Consider the following 18,925-nt stretch of genomic DNA (forward strand, 5'->3'; position numbering starts at 1 on the left):
GCTAAGCAGACCTATCCTATACAAAACCTCTGCTAAGCAGATCTATCCTATACAAAACCTCTGCTAAGCAGACCTATCCTATATAAAACCTCTGTTACACAGACCTATCCTATACAAGACCTCTGCTACACAGACCTATCCTATATAAAACCTCTGCTACACAGACCTATCCTATATAAAACCTCTGCTAAGCAGACCTATCCTATATAAAACCTCTGCTAAGCAGACCTATCCTATACAAAACCTCTGCTACACAGACCTATCCTATATAAAACCTCTGCTACACAGACCTATCCTATATAAAACCTCTGTTACACAGACCTATCCTATATAAAACCTCTGCTAAGCAGACCTATCCTATATAAAACCTCTGCTACACAGACCTATCCTATACAAAACCTCTGCTAAGCAGACCTATCCTATACAAAACCTCTACTAAGCAGACCTATCCTATACAGAACCTCTACTAAGCAGACCTATCCTATACAGAACCTCTACTAAGCAGACCTATCCTATACAAAACCTCTACTAAGCAGACCTATCCTATACAAAACCTCTGCTAAGCAGACCTATCCTATATAAAACCTCTGCTACACAGACCTATCCTATACAAGACCTCTGCTACACAGACCTATCCTATATAAAACCTCTGTTACACAGACCTATCCTATATAAAACCTCTGCTAAGCAGACCTATCCTATATAAAACCTCTGCTAAGCAGACCTATCCTATATAAAACCTCTGCTAAGCAGACCTATCCTATATAAAACCTCTGCTACACAGACCTATCCTATATAAAACCTCTGCTAAGCAGACCTATCCTATATAAAACCTCTGCTACACAGACCTATCCTATATAAAACCTCTGCTAAGCAGACCTATCCTATACAAAACCTCTGCTACACAGACCTATCCTATATAAAACCTCTGCTAAGCAGACCTATCCTATATAAAACCTCTGCTAAGCAGACCTATCCTATATAAAACATCTGCTAAGCAGACCTATCCTATACAAAACCTCTGCTAAGAAGACCTATCCTATACAGAACATCTGCTAAGCAGACCTATCCTATATAAAACCTCTGCTAAGCAGACCTATCCTATATAAAAACCTCTGCTAAGCAGACCTATCCTATACAAAACCTCTGCTAAGCAGACCTATCCTATACAGAACCTCTGCTAAGCAGACCTATCCTATACAAAACCTCTGCTAAGCAGACCTATCCTATATAAAACCTCTGCTACACAGACCTATCCTATATAAAACCTCTGCTAAGCAGACCTATCCTATACAAAACATCTGCTAAGCAGACCTATCCTATATAAAACCTCTGCTAAGCAGACCTATCCTATACAAAACATCTGCTAAGCAGACCTATCCTATACAAGACCTCTGTTACACAGACCTATCCTATATAAAACCTCTGCTACACAGACCTATCCTATATAAAACCTCTGCTAAGCAGACCTATCCTATACAAAACATCTGCTAAGCAGACCTATCCTATATAAAACCTCTGCTAAGCAGACCTATCCTATACAAAACATCTGCTAAGCAGACCTATCCTATACAAGACCTCTGCTAAGCAGACCTATCCTATATAAAACCTCTGCTAAGCAGACCTATCCTATACAAGACCTCTGCTAAGCAGACCTATCCTATACAAAACCTCTGCTACACAGACCTATCCTATACAAGACCTCTGCTAAGCAGACCTATCCTATACAGAACCTCTGCTAAGCAGACCTATCCTATACAGAACCTCTGCTAAGCAGACCTATCCTATACAAAACCTCTGCTAAGCAGACCTATCCTATACAGAACCTCTGCTAAGCAGACCTATCCTATACAAAACCTCTGCTAAGCAGACCTATCCTATACAAAACCTCTGCTACGCAGACCTATCCTATACAAGACCTCTGCTAAGCAGACCTATCCTATACAAAACATCTGCTAAGCAGACCTATCCTATACAAAACCTCTGCTAAGCAGACCTATCCTATACAAAACATCTGCTAAGCAGACCTATCCTATACAAGACCTCTGTTACACAGACCTATCCTATATAAAACCTCTGCTACACAGACCTATCCTATATAAAACCTCTGCTAAGCAGACCTATCCTATACAAAACCTCTGCTAAGCAGACCTATCCTATACAAGACCTCTGCAAGCTGGAGGTAACACGGGGGCGTGAACCTCCAACCCTGGCCGTTGGTAGGCAGGGAATCTACACTACCCGGATGCCCAAATATCACATTACTTTTGACCAAATACCTCAATATCGATATTGCAACAATATTGTACAATAGGGCTGACTATGGTGCTTTCACAAAGTGTTTACACAATGAGATGTTTGCTAAATAATCATCAGTAATGTGGATATGATGACTAAGTTGGTAAAGGCAAATAAGTAGAACAGAAAAAATAATCTGGTAAATTCAGAAAATCCCTTTACTGTAATGCAGGCTTTAAAACAAGGAAAGGACACCTATGCCATATCACAATATTACAATATCCAAAATCAAAGATGATATTAGTCTCATAACAATACTGATACATTGCCCAGCCCTTAGATATAAATATGCAGTGAAATCCCCCCCCCCCCCCCCCCCGCAGAACAAAATAATCTGGTTCAATCTGGTCAGACGACGAGATGGGTTCAGCACTTGCGTGAAAGGGATTGGATCCAAAAGAAAAGACTTTCTTCGGAGAGCCATTTATCCCAATGCCACTCACGCTCCGATTGAAAACATACACATGCTAGATTGTATCCCAGTTGCCATGGAGATAACACAGACTGTCGGGCAGGCAGGCAGGCAGGCAGGGGGAAATGGCTGTGGAGGCTTGTTGCTTTGTGGCAGACAGTGAAAAGAAAAGAGTCCTGTTGTTACCACAGGCAGGTGGCAGAGGGAGTCAGCGCGCCACGCTGCAGCAGGCCCTTCATCTGATGCTGAACGCCAGCATGTGAAGCAAAGGACAAACCCATTTCCTGATGCCTCCTGTTTCTATGGTAACACAGTAGAATGTGGCAACGGTGCTTCTTTGGGCTGGACAGTGTGTGTGTGTGTGTGTCTAGGTGTATGTGCACACACACACACACACACACACACACACACACACACGCGTGTGCGTGCCTGTGTGTGTGTGTGTGTGTGTGTGTGTGTGTGTGTGTGTCTAGGTGTGTGTGGGTAGCCTGAATCATGTTTTTGTCTGTGATGAAAATGCTAATTATGTTCATATCAAGCGAAGTTTGAATAAATGGTGCTATCTTTCCTCTCCAGCGACATGAACACGCGCACATGCACACACGCACGCACACAGAGCCATGTGATGCGTAGTAGGTGACATTTTATAAAGGTTGCTGCAATCTGCAATATATTCTCGTCAACAAGGCAGACTGTGAGGCAACCTTGTACTAGGCAGAAACACTGCCTAGGAGGCTGCTAGGAATGATCTGAAAAGCTTCCAAATCTAACTGTGCTGAGCTATGCTGCCTACACATCTCCTGTAGTTGCTGAAATTGTGATAGGAATTGCAAAAATGACTTATTTCTGGCGCAGAATGGATGACTTGACAGATTTTTTTAAAATATTTGAGATGTATTTGATTTGATTTACAAGTGAGATTTCAGAATGCAGGGTCACACACTGAGCAGCTAGAGGTTCAGTGAGATTTCAGAATGCAGGGTCGCACACTGAGCAGCTAGAGGTTCAGTGAGATTTCAGAATGCAGGGTCGCACACTGAGCAGCTAGAGGTTCAGTGAGATTTCAGAATGCAGGGTCGCACACTGAGCAGGTAGAGGTTCAGTAAGATTTCAGAATGCAGGGTCGCACACTGAGCAGCTAGAGGTTCAGTGAGATTTCAGAATGCAGGGTCGCACACTGAGCAGCTAGAGGTTCAGTGAGATTTCAGAATGCAGGGTCGCACACTGAGCAGCTAGAGGTTCAGTAAGATTTCAGAATGCAGGGTCGCACACTGAGCAGCTAGAGGTTCAGTAAGATTTCAGAATGCAGGGTCGCACACTGAGCAGCTAGAGGTTCAGTAAGATTTCAGAATGCAGGGTCGCACACTGAGCAGCTAGAGGTTCAGTAAGATTTCAGAATGCAGGGTCGCACACTGAGCAGCTAGAGGTTCAGTGAGATTTCAGAATGCAGGGTCACACACTGAGCAGCTCGAGGGTTCAGCTACTTTGACAGTGACGGATGCTGGCCTGCACTATACATTTAATTTATAGGCTTCTAGTTCTATGCCGAGAGACGCTTGACATGGAGATCAACTTATAAATGCCTCTCAATTCATAATAACAGGATGGAGGCATGACAAACTGCATCTCCGATACTCGTGTCAGAGCCGTGACAGAAAGGCCTGGACTCAAGAGGAGGAGAAAACAGGGATGTTTACCATAGTCCTCATTCGTCATTGCCTCTCACAAGCTTTTGACTCCAATTCCTTCCTTCCTTCCCTTCCCAGTGCAGAAAGTTACCGTAACCGTGACGGTACAGAGAGCTGTTATGGCAACACCTCTCTGAGAAGCGTGAAAGTTAGCGTAACACCTCTCTGAGAAGCGGGAAAGTTAGCGTAACACCTCTCTGAGAAGCGTGAAAGTTAGCGTAACACCTCTCTGAGAAGCGGGAAAGTTAGCGTAACACCTCTCTGAGAAGCGTGAAAGTTAGCGTAACACCTCTCTGAGAAGCGTGAAAGTTAGCGTAACACCTCTCTGAGAAGCGGGAAAGTTAGCATAACACCTCTCTGAGAAGCGGAAAAGTTAGCATAACACCTCTCTGAGAAGCGGGAAAGTTAGCGTAACACCTCTCTGAGAAGCGTGAAAGTTAGCGTAACACCTCTCTGAGAAGCGGGAAAGTTAGCATAACACCTCTCTGAGAAGCGTGAAAGTTAGCATAACACCTCTCTGAGAAGCAGGAAAGTTAGCGTAACACCTCTCTGAGAAGCGGGAAAGTTAGCATAACACCTCTCTGAGAAGCGGAAAAGTTAGCATAACACCTCTCTGAGAAGCGGGAAAGTTAGCATAACACCTCTCTGAGAAGCGGGAAAGTTAGCATAACACCTCTCTGAGAAGCGTGAAAGTTAGCGTAACACCTCTCTGAGAAGCGTGAACAGATTTCCTGCATAGGCCTATTTGTATTCAGGTGACTGATGTTCAAAGACCAATGGCTCAAATACAGACATAAAGGAACACTCTGCCCATTTTCAACCAGCGTTGTATCATTAGAACATCAGTAGTATATCAGAAAACTGTAAACTGTTTTGAAGTCTGTAATTTAATTTGACAGTTATTGAGTGTTAAAGTGTGGACCAGTGACATCACTGGTCCACATTAACTCAAATTAATAACTCATTAACTGAAATCAACTCTCAATAACTGTCAAACTAGATGAATGACTTCCAAACCGTTATTAATTTGAGTTACTGTGGACCAGTGATGTCACTGGTCCACACTTTAACACTCAATAACTGTCAAATTAAATGACAGACTTCAAAACCGTTTACAGTTTTCTGATATACTACTGATGTTCTAATGATACAAAGCTGGTTGAAAATGGGCGGAGTGTTCCTTTAATTAGGGAGGGGTTTTCAAAGTCTGAGACTGTGGGCCTCCCCCCAGACTAGTGCTGCACGATTAATCTAATCGCAATCACGATTTCAGCACGTGCGATTACATAACTGCAAAAGTGTGCGATTGTTATTACTTTTTTAACATTGTGTGTGTGCGTGCGTGCGTGCCTCCTCTAACATTACACGCGACGCAGCAAACATACGTTTCTCTTCCATCACACTGGGCATCAACACTAGCGGGATACTTCTCCCCTGCACTCCCGCAAATAAGTAATGTTATGCGCAGCAAGGTTCACAAACATAACATCTTACCGAGAGGGAGAGAGAGAACATCCATGATCGCTAACAGCTAGCTATGCTAATAACTAGCCGTTCAGAGAAACGCATGTAAACAGCCGTGTGATTAGTGAGAAAGTCAGTAAAATAAGGAGAGAGCTGCAGGTGCTTATGCAGAACTAGTGTACGTTTAAGTGCACAGTGGGTAATGACGCGCTGTGATGAAGAATATAGCGAGATTAACAAGGTTGATAGCAGCAAAACACTGTCGCAGCTGCCAGGAGCAGCACATCCAGACTTTTAACTTGCCTTCATGGTCCCTCGATAAAGTCTGCAGAGATACACGTTACCTCGCCTCTCTCTCAAAAAAAGAAGAGTCACGTCACGTGAGTGTGGAATTTAAGGCCATCTGTCGGCTACAAAAGAAATAAACAGGGTGTATCATTGTATTACTGGACAGACATGTAACTACCGTAACTTTACAGTCTGAGCCATCTTCTATGTGCTGTATTAATTAATACACAGGACAAGATGTTACTATCCCTTGTCCAAAAAGTCAGTGACTACTAGTCACGACAAGTGAGCACTCTCAAAAAAAGTTTCAAAAGCTACGGTGCAAGGCGCAAACAATATTTATTTATTTATTTTATTTATTTATTTATTTATTTCAGGGACAGTGCAACATTAATGAACATTTTCATGTAAATGTGCCGGATTATAGCCTTAGCTAATTTCCATCCGCAGTCCCTCGACAGGTGAGGTACAGAAAAGTTTTAAAAAAAGAAATAAGAAAATTAGTGCATACGTAGGGCATTCATACACATACAGCAATGTAAATGACACATACATACACATAGGGTAAACACAAACAACACAACACAAATGAAACAAAAACAGGGAACATTAGGGATATTAACTCATTGAGTGCCATGAACGGAAAATGATATCAATAAACCTGTTTTTGCTGATGATAGAAGAGAGTCTCATCGTTCTTTTTGCGTGTTCGGTGTTTACATAGTAATATCACACAATATTCTGTGGGCCTCGAGAAATCACTGAAAACGCTCTGAACCTCTGGCACTGGGAGCGTCCGTTCTCCAAAAGTGGCTGGCACTCAATGAGTTAACCAAGGTGGACACAGGACTTTCAAGGACATACAAAAACAACACATAAAACAAAAAGGTTTAAATGTGATCGCAGGTTTGATTTGATCTGAGCCATGACTTTAACAGCCCCTTAAAGGTGTGAAAGCTGCTACTCTCTCTGACTGACATTGGTAGGCTATTCCATAGTTTGCTGCCCCCATAGGACAAAACATTTTGTCCGATAGAGGACCGTCTCAGAGGTAGTTCACAGTCGCCTCTCGAGCTTCGCGTGATGTTCTGGGTAGCTCTCCATTTGATAAAGCATTCTAAAGGAGGTGGTGCTAGCCCATGAAGAACCTTATAAATCATACAAGCAATTTTAAATTTTCTATAATTGTCGAAGCTGAGGAGCTTATACTTTAGAAGTATATTGCAATGGTGGTAAGATATAGGTTTCTTATCCAAAATTTTCAGGGCCTTTTTAGAGACTCGATGGACTTCAAGGTGGTCAATATACAAGAAGACAGAAAAGCCAGCACTCAAAATAAATCCTTTTGGTTTTTTTAATACCTTCAGTAGCAGCAGTAAATCAATGGACATATATTTCGGCACAAGCGTTCCTCAGCATTGTCATTGTCCCAATGAGTGCTGGCTTTTCTGTCTTCTTGTTACTATCCCTTGCGCCAAAATCCGAGGAAAAACACATTTAGAAGCCCAATCCAGAATAAAACAAGCTAACAGGCTAACAAACTAATAAATAAGACACAAATCACCAGTTACCTACCCTAGCCAACAGCAGTATGAAGCATGTCATTGGGGTTTTCAAGTGGGCACTTTCCTTCACCGATGTTTCGTTAAGTTAGGCCCACGACACCTCAAGAAGGCTTAACGGTGTAATCCAGCGTCCTGGAAACACCCCCTCCATGCTACCACCGCACAACTACATATTACCTCACTATCTAAGCCTAGCTATCCAGGTCGGTTCGGTATGACATTCCTAATTACACCACCACTGTCAATTATTCAGGCCTGTTGATGCGGACATTCAATCATGACCAACAACAACAATCAATCTTACCTTAGCGAGCTCCCCAGCTAGCATGTTTCCTCCTTAGCCACAGCCATTCACTTGCTTGTTCTGCTGCCCGAGACATGTTGCTAACCGCAAGCTTCAGGCTCCGTCCCCGAATGCCCAACTCAGCAATAACGGACTTTGCCACAAAACCACGGCAGCCCACCTCTACAGGCCGCACTCGAGCCCTCCAACCTCGCTGCCCTGCCTCTGCTGCCATTTCAGCATACCTAGCTTTCTTGCGCTCATAAGCCTCCTCAACTCGATCTTCCCAGGGGACTGTGAGTTCGATAAAATAAACTATCTTCTCTACCTCAGACCACAGTAACAAGTCCAGACGTAGCCGGGTGCTAACTATATATGCTGGGATGACTAGCTGTTCATTCAAGTCAACCCTCATTTCCCAGGCTCCACCTACACTTAGCTGCCCTAACTTGTGCCTGACCTTAATTGGTCTAATCTTTTTTCCCTCACGTACAAATTTGATCCGTCTAGTCTCTTTGCTATAGCAAGTAGAGAATTTACTTCTAGCCACTTTTCCTCAACTGCAGCTGCCAAACATTTCAACACCTGGTTGGGACGCCAGGTGTATCGCCCCTGAGAGAGACTGACCTTACACCCTGACAGTATATGCCTCAGTGTACATACACTAGAACACAATGGGCAGGCAGCATCCTCGCCCAACCACTGATTTAAATTCTGGGGAGATGGCAGCACATCATAAGTAGCCCCTATAATAAATGTAATTATGCTGGCCTCCATGCTCCACAACTCTCTCCACTTCAACTTTCTCTTCTCTACACTCTCCCAGTTCACCCACTGTCTTTGCTTTGCCTGCGACACTGCCTTAGTACATCTTACTGCCTCCTCTTGCCTATGTACTTCTTCAACTACCATCTTCCTCTTTTCTATTACTGATGCCTTGTTCCACACAGGTTTCCCTATGCACAACCCTAAGCCTCCACGCCCGTGCTGCACCTGGCCTATGATATCCCTGTGTCTAAGAGCTGATTATGCTTGCTGTACTGCCTCCTTTGGGTTCCACTTCCTCCCTGTTTTAACTGTGGGCGCTACACTCCTAACCACTGGATCCTTTGACTGAGTCAGAGTCATTTCCAGTCTAACCTTAGCACACTTGAACTCCTCTGTCAGGCTAGATAATGACAATTCCAATATGCCTTTCCCATATAAGGCTGCACTGCTTAGGCAGCGTGGGACTCCGAGCCACTTTCTAATGAATGAGTTAATCGTCCTTTCTAGCTTTTCTACCTTTGAAAGGGGAACCTCATACACTGTCAGTGGCCACATCAACCGAGGCAACAATCGAAACTGCAAACACCACAACTTTACCTTTCCTGGGAGCCCTGACTTGTCTATATTTGAAATACCTTGAATCATTTCCTGCCTCACCTCCTCAAACTGTCCCTTATCACTGAGACTTGCATCATACCATCTTCCCAAACTCTTGACTGGTTTCTCTAACACTGTAGGCACCACCTCATCATTTATAACAAACGTCTTACCTACTACCCTCCCTTTAATGATTGAAATACTCCTGGACTTACTTGGCTTCACTTTCAGATTACTATTTAACTTATACAACAATCTGCTAGTACATGGAGCGGTTGACGTCATAGTCGTCATGTCATCCATGTATGCCCTAATTGGAGGGAGCCGCAGCCCTCCCTGCAGCCTTTCTCCACCCACTACCCATTTTGAAGCCCTAATAATGATCTCCATTGCTATGGTACAAGCTAATGGGGAAATTGTACACCCTGCCATAATGCCTATCTCCAGCTGCTGCCAAGCTGTAGTGTACTCTGCTGTGGTAAAGCAGAGTTGAATATCTAAGAAGTAGGCTTTAACTAAGCTCTTTATACTACCTGGCACTCTAAAGAAATCAAAGGCCTCCCATAACCGACTATGCGGCACTGACCCGAAAGCATTAGCCAGGTCCAAGAATACTACATGCAGGTCTCTCTTCTCACTCCTAGCTGACTGGATTTGGTGCCAGATCATGCTGGTGTGCTTCTAAGCACCCGGAGAAGCCGGGAATTCCAGCCTTTTGCACTGAAGTATCTATTAGCCTATTTTCTAGGTAACTAGACAGCCTCTGTGCCACAACACTAAAGAAAACCTTCCCTTCAACATTAAGTAGACTGATAGGTCTAAACTGACTTATCTTTAACGAGTCCCTTTCTTTAGGAATGAAGATTCCCCCTGCTCTGCGCCACGCCTTAGGAATAACCTGCTTCTTCCAGACTACCTTCATTAGCTTCCATAGAAACTGCAACACATCTGGAGCACTCTTATACAGCCGGTAGGGGACTCCATTAGGACCCGGGGCTGAAGAGGCCCTTGCACGTCTCACTACTTCTTGAACTTCTTTCCACCTTGGTGGGCTATCATCACACTGGTTCTCTGTTTCACCAATAGGTGGAATATCAGCTGGGACTGTCATCTCTCTAAACCTTTCCCTATCTTTGTGAACCTCCTCCAAATACTCCTCAAGCTTCTGCTTAGGTACCATAAGGCTACCATTCTTCTCCTTACTAAACAATGACTTCACAAATCTAAATGGATCCTTATAGAATGCTATTCTAGCTCTCTTTCTTTTTCCTATTTTTCCTAATGCTCTCTGCTCTTCTTAAAACTGCCAACCGCTCCCTCACATCTGACTGCAAGCAATCAATGCCTTCCTTCTCAACCTCTGTAGCTTTCCTCCACTGCCCCTTAAGCTGTCTTCTCTCCTGGATAAGTCTATCTATCTCTTGTTGGTGCCTAGATTTAACTACCTCACCCTCTAGTTTCTTCCTTTTCTCAAAGACGCCAAACCTTTCCTTACCATAATCATAAATAAAATCTCCCATTTTCTCCAACTTACTCTCAGCAGTTCCTTTAAGCTCTCTTTATGTTATGTACTTAACTCTGGCTTCTGACCACTAATCTTCTCCCTCTTTGGCTGGCTGGCCTCTCTGCCTTCCTCGGTGCTAGGACCTGCCTCAACATCAGGGGTGCTGATGTCCTGCGAGCTGTGGGTTACTTCCTGTCGCTGGACTTGATAAACTTCTTAAGAAATAATGATCAATGCGGGGTCCCTGAGTTCCCTCTACCAAGCACCTCTTCCTGCCTTGATGGATTCTAAGGCCCTTTAAAGTTGTTACCTTCTGCCAGCCACACAAGCAAACCTGACGCTTCTTCCCATCTACATCTGAACTAGTGGCTTCCACTGACATGTTTTCCCTACTCATAGTCAAGTCCGTTCCAGAGTCACCGTGTCAACCATAGGTGAGTCATCTTCTGCCCCCGCTCTCGCAGACTCTAGGGGTGTTTTTCATCAGTCAAAACAGGTTTTTGACTCTGATGAAGACGCGTTGCGTCGAAACGTTGGTGCACTTAGCCTATTAAAGAAACCTTCTCACCAGTGACCCGTGTATCCAATTAAGTACTCTATTGGTATTGGTGTCGGCTTAAGGGGACTTGTATTGGTATTGGTGTCGCCTTACGGGGACTTGTATTGGTATTGGTGGCGCCTTAAGGGGACTTGTTTTGGTATTGGTGGCGCCTTAAGGGTTCGTCTTTTTAAACGAAAATGGAAATATTTTCAGACTGTCAGATACAGTCGGTCTGTGTGGGAACGCCCACAAAATGTTACTACGGCTGGTGCGCGGGTGGGGTAAAAAAAAAACATATATCGCAATGGGCTGACTCACCAAAGGACTGCAGCTCTACACTACAGGATTGGGGATTATAGAGCAGGTACATAGACATCTGTTGTGACAGATATGCATTTACTTGCGGGGTTAAACCCCCAATTGTGTCTGCCTGGGCTGGGCTAGCAGCTAAATGCTAACTATGCTGAATGGGGAGAATGGGAGGATTTACATCACCCTGACCACGCCCCCAGCCAGCTACCCAAGCATCTATGAAGAGACATCGACTCAACCTATTGAAACATCATCTTCCCACAGTGTTGCATAGCGTATTGTATGCATGGGTGTCTGTGTGCATGCATGTGCAGACTCTTGCTACTGACCGGGTCCCAGCTTTGCTACTGCACACAGCAGGTCGTAGTTGATGACGGGCGTAGCATCTTCGCTCTGGCTCCAGCCTCCGGGTGGCGAGGAGGGGGGTGAGATCAGGAACTGTTTGACAGGCTGGGGAGGGGCCAGGTACGACTTGTCAATGTCGTCACCGGCGTTCTGGACCTATCAGAGAAGAGACCACAAGATGATCTTCTGGTCCTCACTATGCCAGAGGAGGATAATTCATTTGTAGCTTTTTATTTTCAATACACTGCTACTGTAGGAATACTACCCATTTATATCTCCAGCCTTTTATCCTATTCCACTAGCAACTAGCACTAGATCTTCTAAACCAGCTTCTTCTGAACACCCCCAGGGTGCACTCAGAACTATGTAAGTCCACTTTCTCCTTTTCTGCACCCTGGGCATGGATTGAACTGCAGAATACCTTGACTTTAGAAGCACTCCCTTCTTTGAATATCTGTAAAGGAAAATATGTTGCTGTTTTATAGAACCTTGATTTGAGAGGGACTGTGTTACACATATTGGCCCGCTGAACAATTTGACCGTTGATTGTATGCTTCTTTTCCTCGACCAGTGCAGTCTCATTCAGCACGTCCTCCCCCTGCTGGTACACTCCTGAACTCTGGAAACAACTGGAAAGACTTTACAAAGAAAGAAAAGAAACTCACGGTCCACGCTGAAGCCTACAAACAACACATCTCCTCCTACCGTGATGCACTCCAAGCTGCCAAATCTGCCCACTTCTCCACCAACCGAAACCTGATCGATGTGTTAATTGTTACTTGTATCTGTTGCCTGTTGTTATCTTGTTTTCTATGTACTCATACTGTGTCAGTGTCTTTGGGTCATTGAAAAGTGCTTTATAAAATAGATTAATTATTATTATTATTATTATTATTATTATTATTATTATTATTATTATAAGATAGTTTTTAAGGGTTTGTCTTTTATCTCTCTGTATTTAAGTACCATGTCCTTGCAATGCTGCCAAGAAGTTCCTGTACATTTATTGTTGATGGCAATTAAAGTGATAGTGATTTATAGCCGACTGAAGAGAAGGAAGAGCACATTAGACTGTAGGCATGGCTTCAATCTTCAAACAATCAGTTATAGCTTGAGTTATGATACATGCTGATGGACTCTCTCTCTTGTTACTGTGGAGATGAGCAGTGTACATTACAAAAGTAACATATTACATGTAATATATTACTTTTAGCAGTAACTCAGTAATTCATGTAACTTATTAGCAACAGTGTTGGGGGTAACTCATTACAAAAGTAACATATTACATGTAATATATTACTTTTAGCAGTAACTCAGTAATTAATGTAACTTATTAGCAACAGTGTTGGGGTAACTCATTACAAAAGTAACATATTACATGTAATATATTACTTTTAGCAGTAACTCAGTAATATAACGTACTTACTTGATTATTACTTGATTACTGAATATTACTTGATTTCAGTAATATTATACAAGTTACTTTGTCAAGTAACTCAAGTTACAAATTGAGTCATTAAAAAAAAAAATCAAAGCACATATTTAAATCATTTCCTAATCAAACTGTGTGTTTTTATGCAAATAACCACTATAGATGACAATAACAAAGGAAAAGGATAACATTTACAATTTTGGATTGTTTACACTGACTTCAAGGCGGTTGCAATAACTTTTTGGGATGGTTCCGGTGCAGCGATGTCATTCTGCTACTGCTGTTATTACAGTGAAAGTAATGCAAAAGTAGTGTAATAAGTAACGAGTTACTTTACACAAACAGTAATATTGTAAAGTAACTTATTACTTTTAAATGAAAGTAACTAGTAATATGTAATATATTACATTTTGAAAGTAACTTTCCCCACACTGATTAGCAATAGGATTTCAGTCATGTTATACTTTTTCAAGTAACTTTTTTTTCCTCAAAGCACATATTTAAATAAAGATCCAATCATTTATTTATTTTGAACTTTATTGAAGGAAAACCCCTTGAGATGAATCATCTCGTTTTAGAGGGGGACTTGTAAAGTAACTTATTACTTTCAAATGAAAGTAACTAGTAATATGTAGTATGTTACATTTTGAAAGTAACTTGCCCAACACTGGATATGAGTGGATGTGTGCAGTAGGAATGGTTGTTTTATCAATGCACTGAAAACACACACACACACACACACACACACACACACACACACACACACACACACACACACACACACACACACACACACACACACACAGCCTATATCACTGTTTGCACTGGAAGCAATTTCTCGCTCTCTCCTCTCTCTTTGCCTTTCTTTCCCACAGTCAAGGGACATACAAACACACACACGCGCACACACACACACACACACACACACACACACACACACACACACACACACACACACACACACACACACACACACACACACACACACACACACACACATTCACACACGCACACACACACGCACACGATGGAAGATAAATCAGGATTTGATGGCCAAACTTCTAGGTGTTCAATCAGGGGAGACGGAGAGCGGAGGAGCTCAGCCATCTCACCCATAGACTGTATAAAAAATATGGTGACCTCACCCATTCTCTCGCGTTTTGAAGCCTCTATTTTTATTTATTTATTTGATTATTATAATTTCTTTTACATTTTATTTATTTATTTGATTTTTTTTTTTTTTTTTTATAGTGGTTTTGCATAGACTAGAGATCTCATGCGCTACGCGCGCTCGTTTCCTAGGCTCACCTGGTGAGTGGGCCACGTGCTACGTCCTGCCGGTGAAGCTCCCCGCTGTCGGGTGAAAAGAAGCGGCTGGCAATTGCACATGCACGGCTCCAGAGTGCATGTATTTACACGCATTTTCCCACCTTAAAATCTGCCAGTGCGTATAAATATTTTCATAACACGCACTCGTGCACCTTGGAATTTGTAGCGTCTTAGGGTCTTTCTCTCTCTCTCTCTCTCTCTCTCTGCCTCTCTCTCTCACCCTGCTCTTGTACAACAGCGTGCAGCGCTGTCAATCTAAATATCTCACAAAGACAGGGGAAATACAAAAATAAAACCTTTTCAATTGCTTCTGAGTGCTTTAGACTTGGGCAGAATCGTTTTACTTTGAAAATCCGACTGGAAGTCGTATCGTCCTTATCGCTAGTACAACACAGAACAGGTGTGACCGGCCGGCCAGACTCACTCCTACCGGAATCGGAGTCACAAACAGATGGAATTAAAATGTGTCAGCTGGTGGTTTTGTACGCGGGAGACAAAGCTACGGCTTCAGCAGACGAGTTCTGAGTAACGTTAGGTTGGCTGGCATGACAATGACATCCTAGCTTCTAATGTTAGCATCGCTAGCGGGATGCTAGCTAACTATCAAGCAAATTCTGGGATTACTAACGTTACCCAACATGTAATTCAAGATCGCTAAAATGTGTTGTTGACAATATGACTATGCTGTCTGTTAATGTTAGACCATCTAAGAGCAGCTATCTTGTACGGTTTTTCACTGTCTGCAGTGCACAGACTATCATTTCACAGCAATCGAAATCGAAATTCATAGTGCATCCTGAGAACGGTAGATTAATCATTGTGTCCTTAAATGTGCTCCTTTTTCAACTTAGGAGCATAATGTAAGGTGATAATCACATCACAGACACCCAGTTCATAAATGCTGCAATACTTAAAATGCAAAGGCTTCCATCAATGGGCCATAGGCAATCCCCACTGTATTAACTCAGTTGGTGATAGTGACTTTAACAGACATTTATTGACATGAAAAACTTTGAGCGTGTCATTTAATAATTTGCCAATATGTATACAACATGACAAAGAAGGTAACGCTTAAAATGTATTATTGCGGTGCCAAAAGGTGTGGTGAAAAATTTGGGTGCACCTAAATTATGTGCTGGTGCACCTAAATTAAAAAGTAAGGTGCACCGGTGCACCTAGTGTAAAAAGTTAGTCTGGAGCCCTGCAATGTATCGGAGGAAGCGTGTGTGTGGTACAGCTCTCCCCAGATCGGCAGAGGGGGTGGGGAAGCGACTGGGGCAGCAAGGGGAATTATTGGGGATAAAATGGGGGGGAATGTCCCCCCACAGTCCGCTCTCATCCCACAGGACACTCACCTGGGCACAGGACACTCACCTGGGCACAGGACACTCACCTGGGCACAGGACACTCACCTGGGCACAGGACACTCACCTGGGCAAAGTAGAGATGGAGTTTGTTGCCGTTGAACTCGGACTCGTGCAGCTCGCTGCGAGCGCGGGCAGCAACCTCCGGGGTGGTGAAGCTGATCCGGACTCTCCGGAAGCTTTTGAACATCTGGAAGGACGTCTGCTCATCGTAGCTCCTAAACAACGCCTCAAACCTCTCCTGCAGAGAATAAAAACATACCAGCACGCAAAGGTGTTAGAGATGCTTTTGAAGATATTTAGGTTGAAATTGTGTTGCATTTATGCAAGGTGTAAATATGGGTCAAAGGTTACATATTAAGTGAGCATATAGGATTGTTGCTGCTAGGTACCCAGAGGTTCTCAAATGTTTTTCAACCAAGGACCCCTTACAAGATAGAAAATATACCGGGGACCCCCTCATTCTGATTTGTGATTTTGGGCTAAACTTAACTCATTGAGTGCCAGCCACTTTTGGAGAACGGACGCTCCCAGTGCCAGAGTTTCAGAGCGTTTTCAGTGATTTCTCGAGGCCCACAGAATATTGTGTGATATTACTATGTAAACACTGAACACGCCCAAAGAACGATGAGACTCTCTTCTATCATCAGCAAAAAAACGTTTATTGATATCATTTTCCGTTCTTTAGTTATCAGCCGGAGAAGATAGGTGGATTTCAGCAAAAACACACGTTTCAATTTAGAAGCTGTGATAATGAGCCTTTTGTGAAATGAAGTATTTCAAGCACATCACTGACTCTGAAGCTAATATTTTCTGATGTAATGACACCTCAAAAATAATTTCCTTCAATAAAACAGTGAAAACAAAGGAATTTTGTTTGGCCAAATAATATTTTTTAGCTGAAACCAGCAGCGCTGGCCCCTGCGTGCGCATACCCTACACCTTCTTGCTGGTCTTGATTTACTGCTGGTGGGCATCAGATATTCTAGCTTGTTTGCCTGTCTCTGTCCATCGAGCCTGCTGTCTGGGTCTGTGTTTACTGTCAATGGTTGTATGCTGCCCTGCGTGCCCCACCCCCCTCCTCCTCCTCCGTGGGAGTGTCTCTGGTGGCTCTGCTGCGTTTGCTCTGTGTTTGCTCTGCACTGAAAAGTGCGCTGCACCCCGCTTTTTCACAGCGTGTCGCCGGCTCCCAGCTGAGAATAATGTAACTTTTCAGAAAGACACTGGTGTCGGCAACTAAATCATATGGAGGGGCTATCGCAGCGGAGATGGAGGGGCTCAATTGTGGCAGCAGATTGACTGCTGTTCACAGGCACAGCTAACGTTATGCTTCATGCATATCGATGCATACCGATGCCGTTTCCGTTTCCATAACGACTTCTTCTCTGTTTTTTACTCAACTTTCTCTAATCTGGAGAGCACTGTCGCCACCTAATGGGTCGGTAAAATAGGTTATACACATTCAACATGCCTCAAAATTTTACAGGAGATGTTATAGGCTTTGATCCACGTCCCACCGTCAAAAAACGATTCACGACAATTGTTGTCATTGGCACTCTACGTTAGTATTCGAATTGACGACGATTGTCGTCATTGGCACTCAATGAGTTAATTGTTTCCAGGGCAACGTGCCTTACTTTTAAATTGATAGGTATGTAATCCATCAACCATTTTAGATTTAAAGCATAAAATATTTTTGTTGAACTATGAAGCTTTTGCAAAAAAAAAGTTGTTATTTTTATTTTCATGAAAATTTGAGAACCACTGCGACGGTCAAAAAAGATGGACGTAGTGAGTGTGACCTCAGCCATTGGTTTGTGAACTCCTGTTTTGAAGCCTTTGGTTTGGCGTTTTGGCCGCAGCCATCTTGGCTTTTTGAAGCCAGAAGTGACCTAGGCTACTTGTAGCCATATTTGGATGAGAGGGGGTTTCCCAGAGCCACAGTGCTGCCTGCTATTAGCCTATTTCACTTCCCACCCAATTCACCCATCTTGTGTCTAAAAGGCAGGAAGTAAGTAACACAGGTGCAAGCAAGACAATAATTAGGGTCCCGGCACTGGATCACCTAAATGGATTAGCAGTTGGAAACCCTCATTAATGTCTTGCTTGCACCTGTTTTACTTCCTGCATTTCAGACACAAAATGGGTGAATTGGGTGGGAAGTGAAATAGTCGAATTGGTCTGTGATCGTCTATTTTTACTTTAAACGGGTGAGTTTAGAAAAACTCATGAAGAAGAAAGTAAAGCGCGTACATCCACTCAGTAGGTAGGTGCCGGAGAAATAAATGATAAACTAGAATAAAGAAATAAAGTTGATCTTCCAATGAATATTCCAATGAAGATCGTAAGATCGAAATGTCAATAACCTGACTGGGAGCTTGACTTTTCAGTATGCGGACTTTATTTATTCTAGTTGATAAAAATGCATCCCTTGTAAAGTGCTCATGAAAGGTGAAATGAGCTGTAAACATGTTTATTCCTGCTGTAAAGCACAACAACAAGGAACAATTTCATAATGAAATGAAAAACACATGGGTGGATGGGGAATGACTCCTTTTTGGAGCCAGCCTGAAGTGGCCATTCGAGGAACTGCAGTTTTTGGCATTTCCGCATTGGCCTCAAAGCGACGAAGCGCGGATGCCCCCTCGGTAGGTATACATTTCCATGTCTTCCTCAACAGTGTTCAGTGTCTTGCTGCAGAACGCATGGCTCCTGATAGATATGTTTGTTTACAG

At 43.1% G+C, this 18,925-nt stretch overlaps 1 protein-coding gene across 1 annotated transcript in view; it reads right to left on the minus strand.

Moving 5' to 3' along the window:
• Nucleotides 1-18,925, minus strand: part of rcan3 (regulator of calcineurin 3) — a gene marked incomplete at its 3' end in the record, with an annotated part of 118,899 nt that overhangs the window by 3,585 nt on the left and 96,389 nt on the right. Inside the window, exons 2-3 of the mRNA XM_083633273.1 lie at nt 16,258-16,431; nt 12,050-12,221 (exon numbers count right to left, since the gene is read on the minus strand). Of these exons, the coding sequence (XP_083489399.1) occupies nt 12,050-12,221; nt 16,258-16,431 (346 nt within the window). The remainder of the gene's footprint in view (nt 1-12,049; nt 12,222-16,257; nt 16,432-18,925) is intronic.

Source organism: Poromitra crassiceps, assembly GCF_964638095.1.
Source record: "Poromitra crassiceps genome assembly, chromosome: 3".
Taxonomy (NCBI): Eukaryota; Metazoa; Chordata; class Actinopteri; order Beryciformes; family Melamphaidae; genus Poromitra; species Poromitra crassiceps.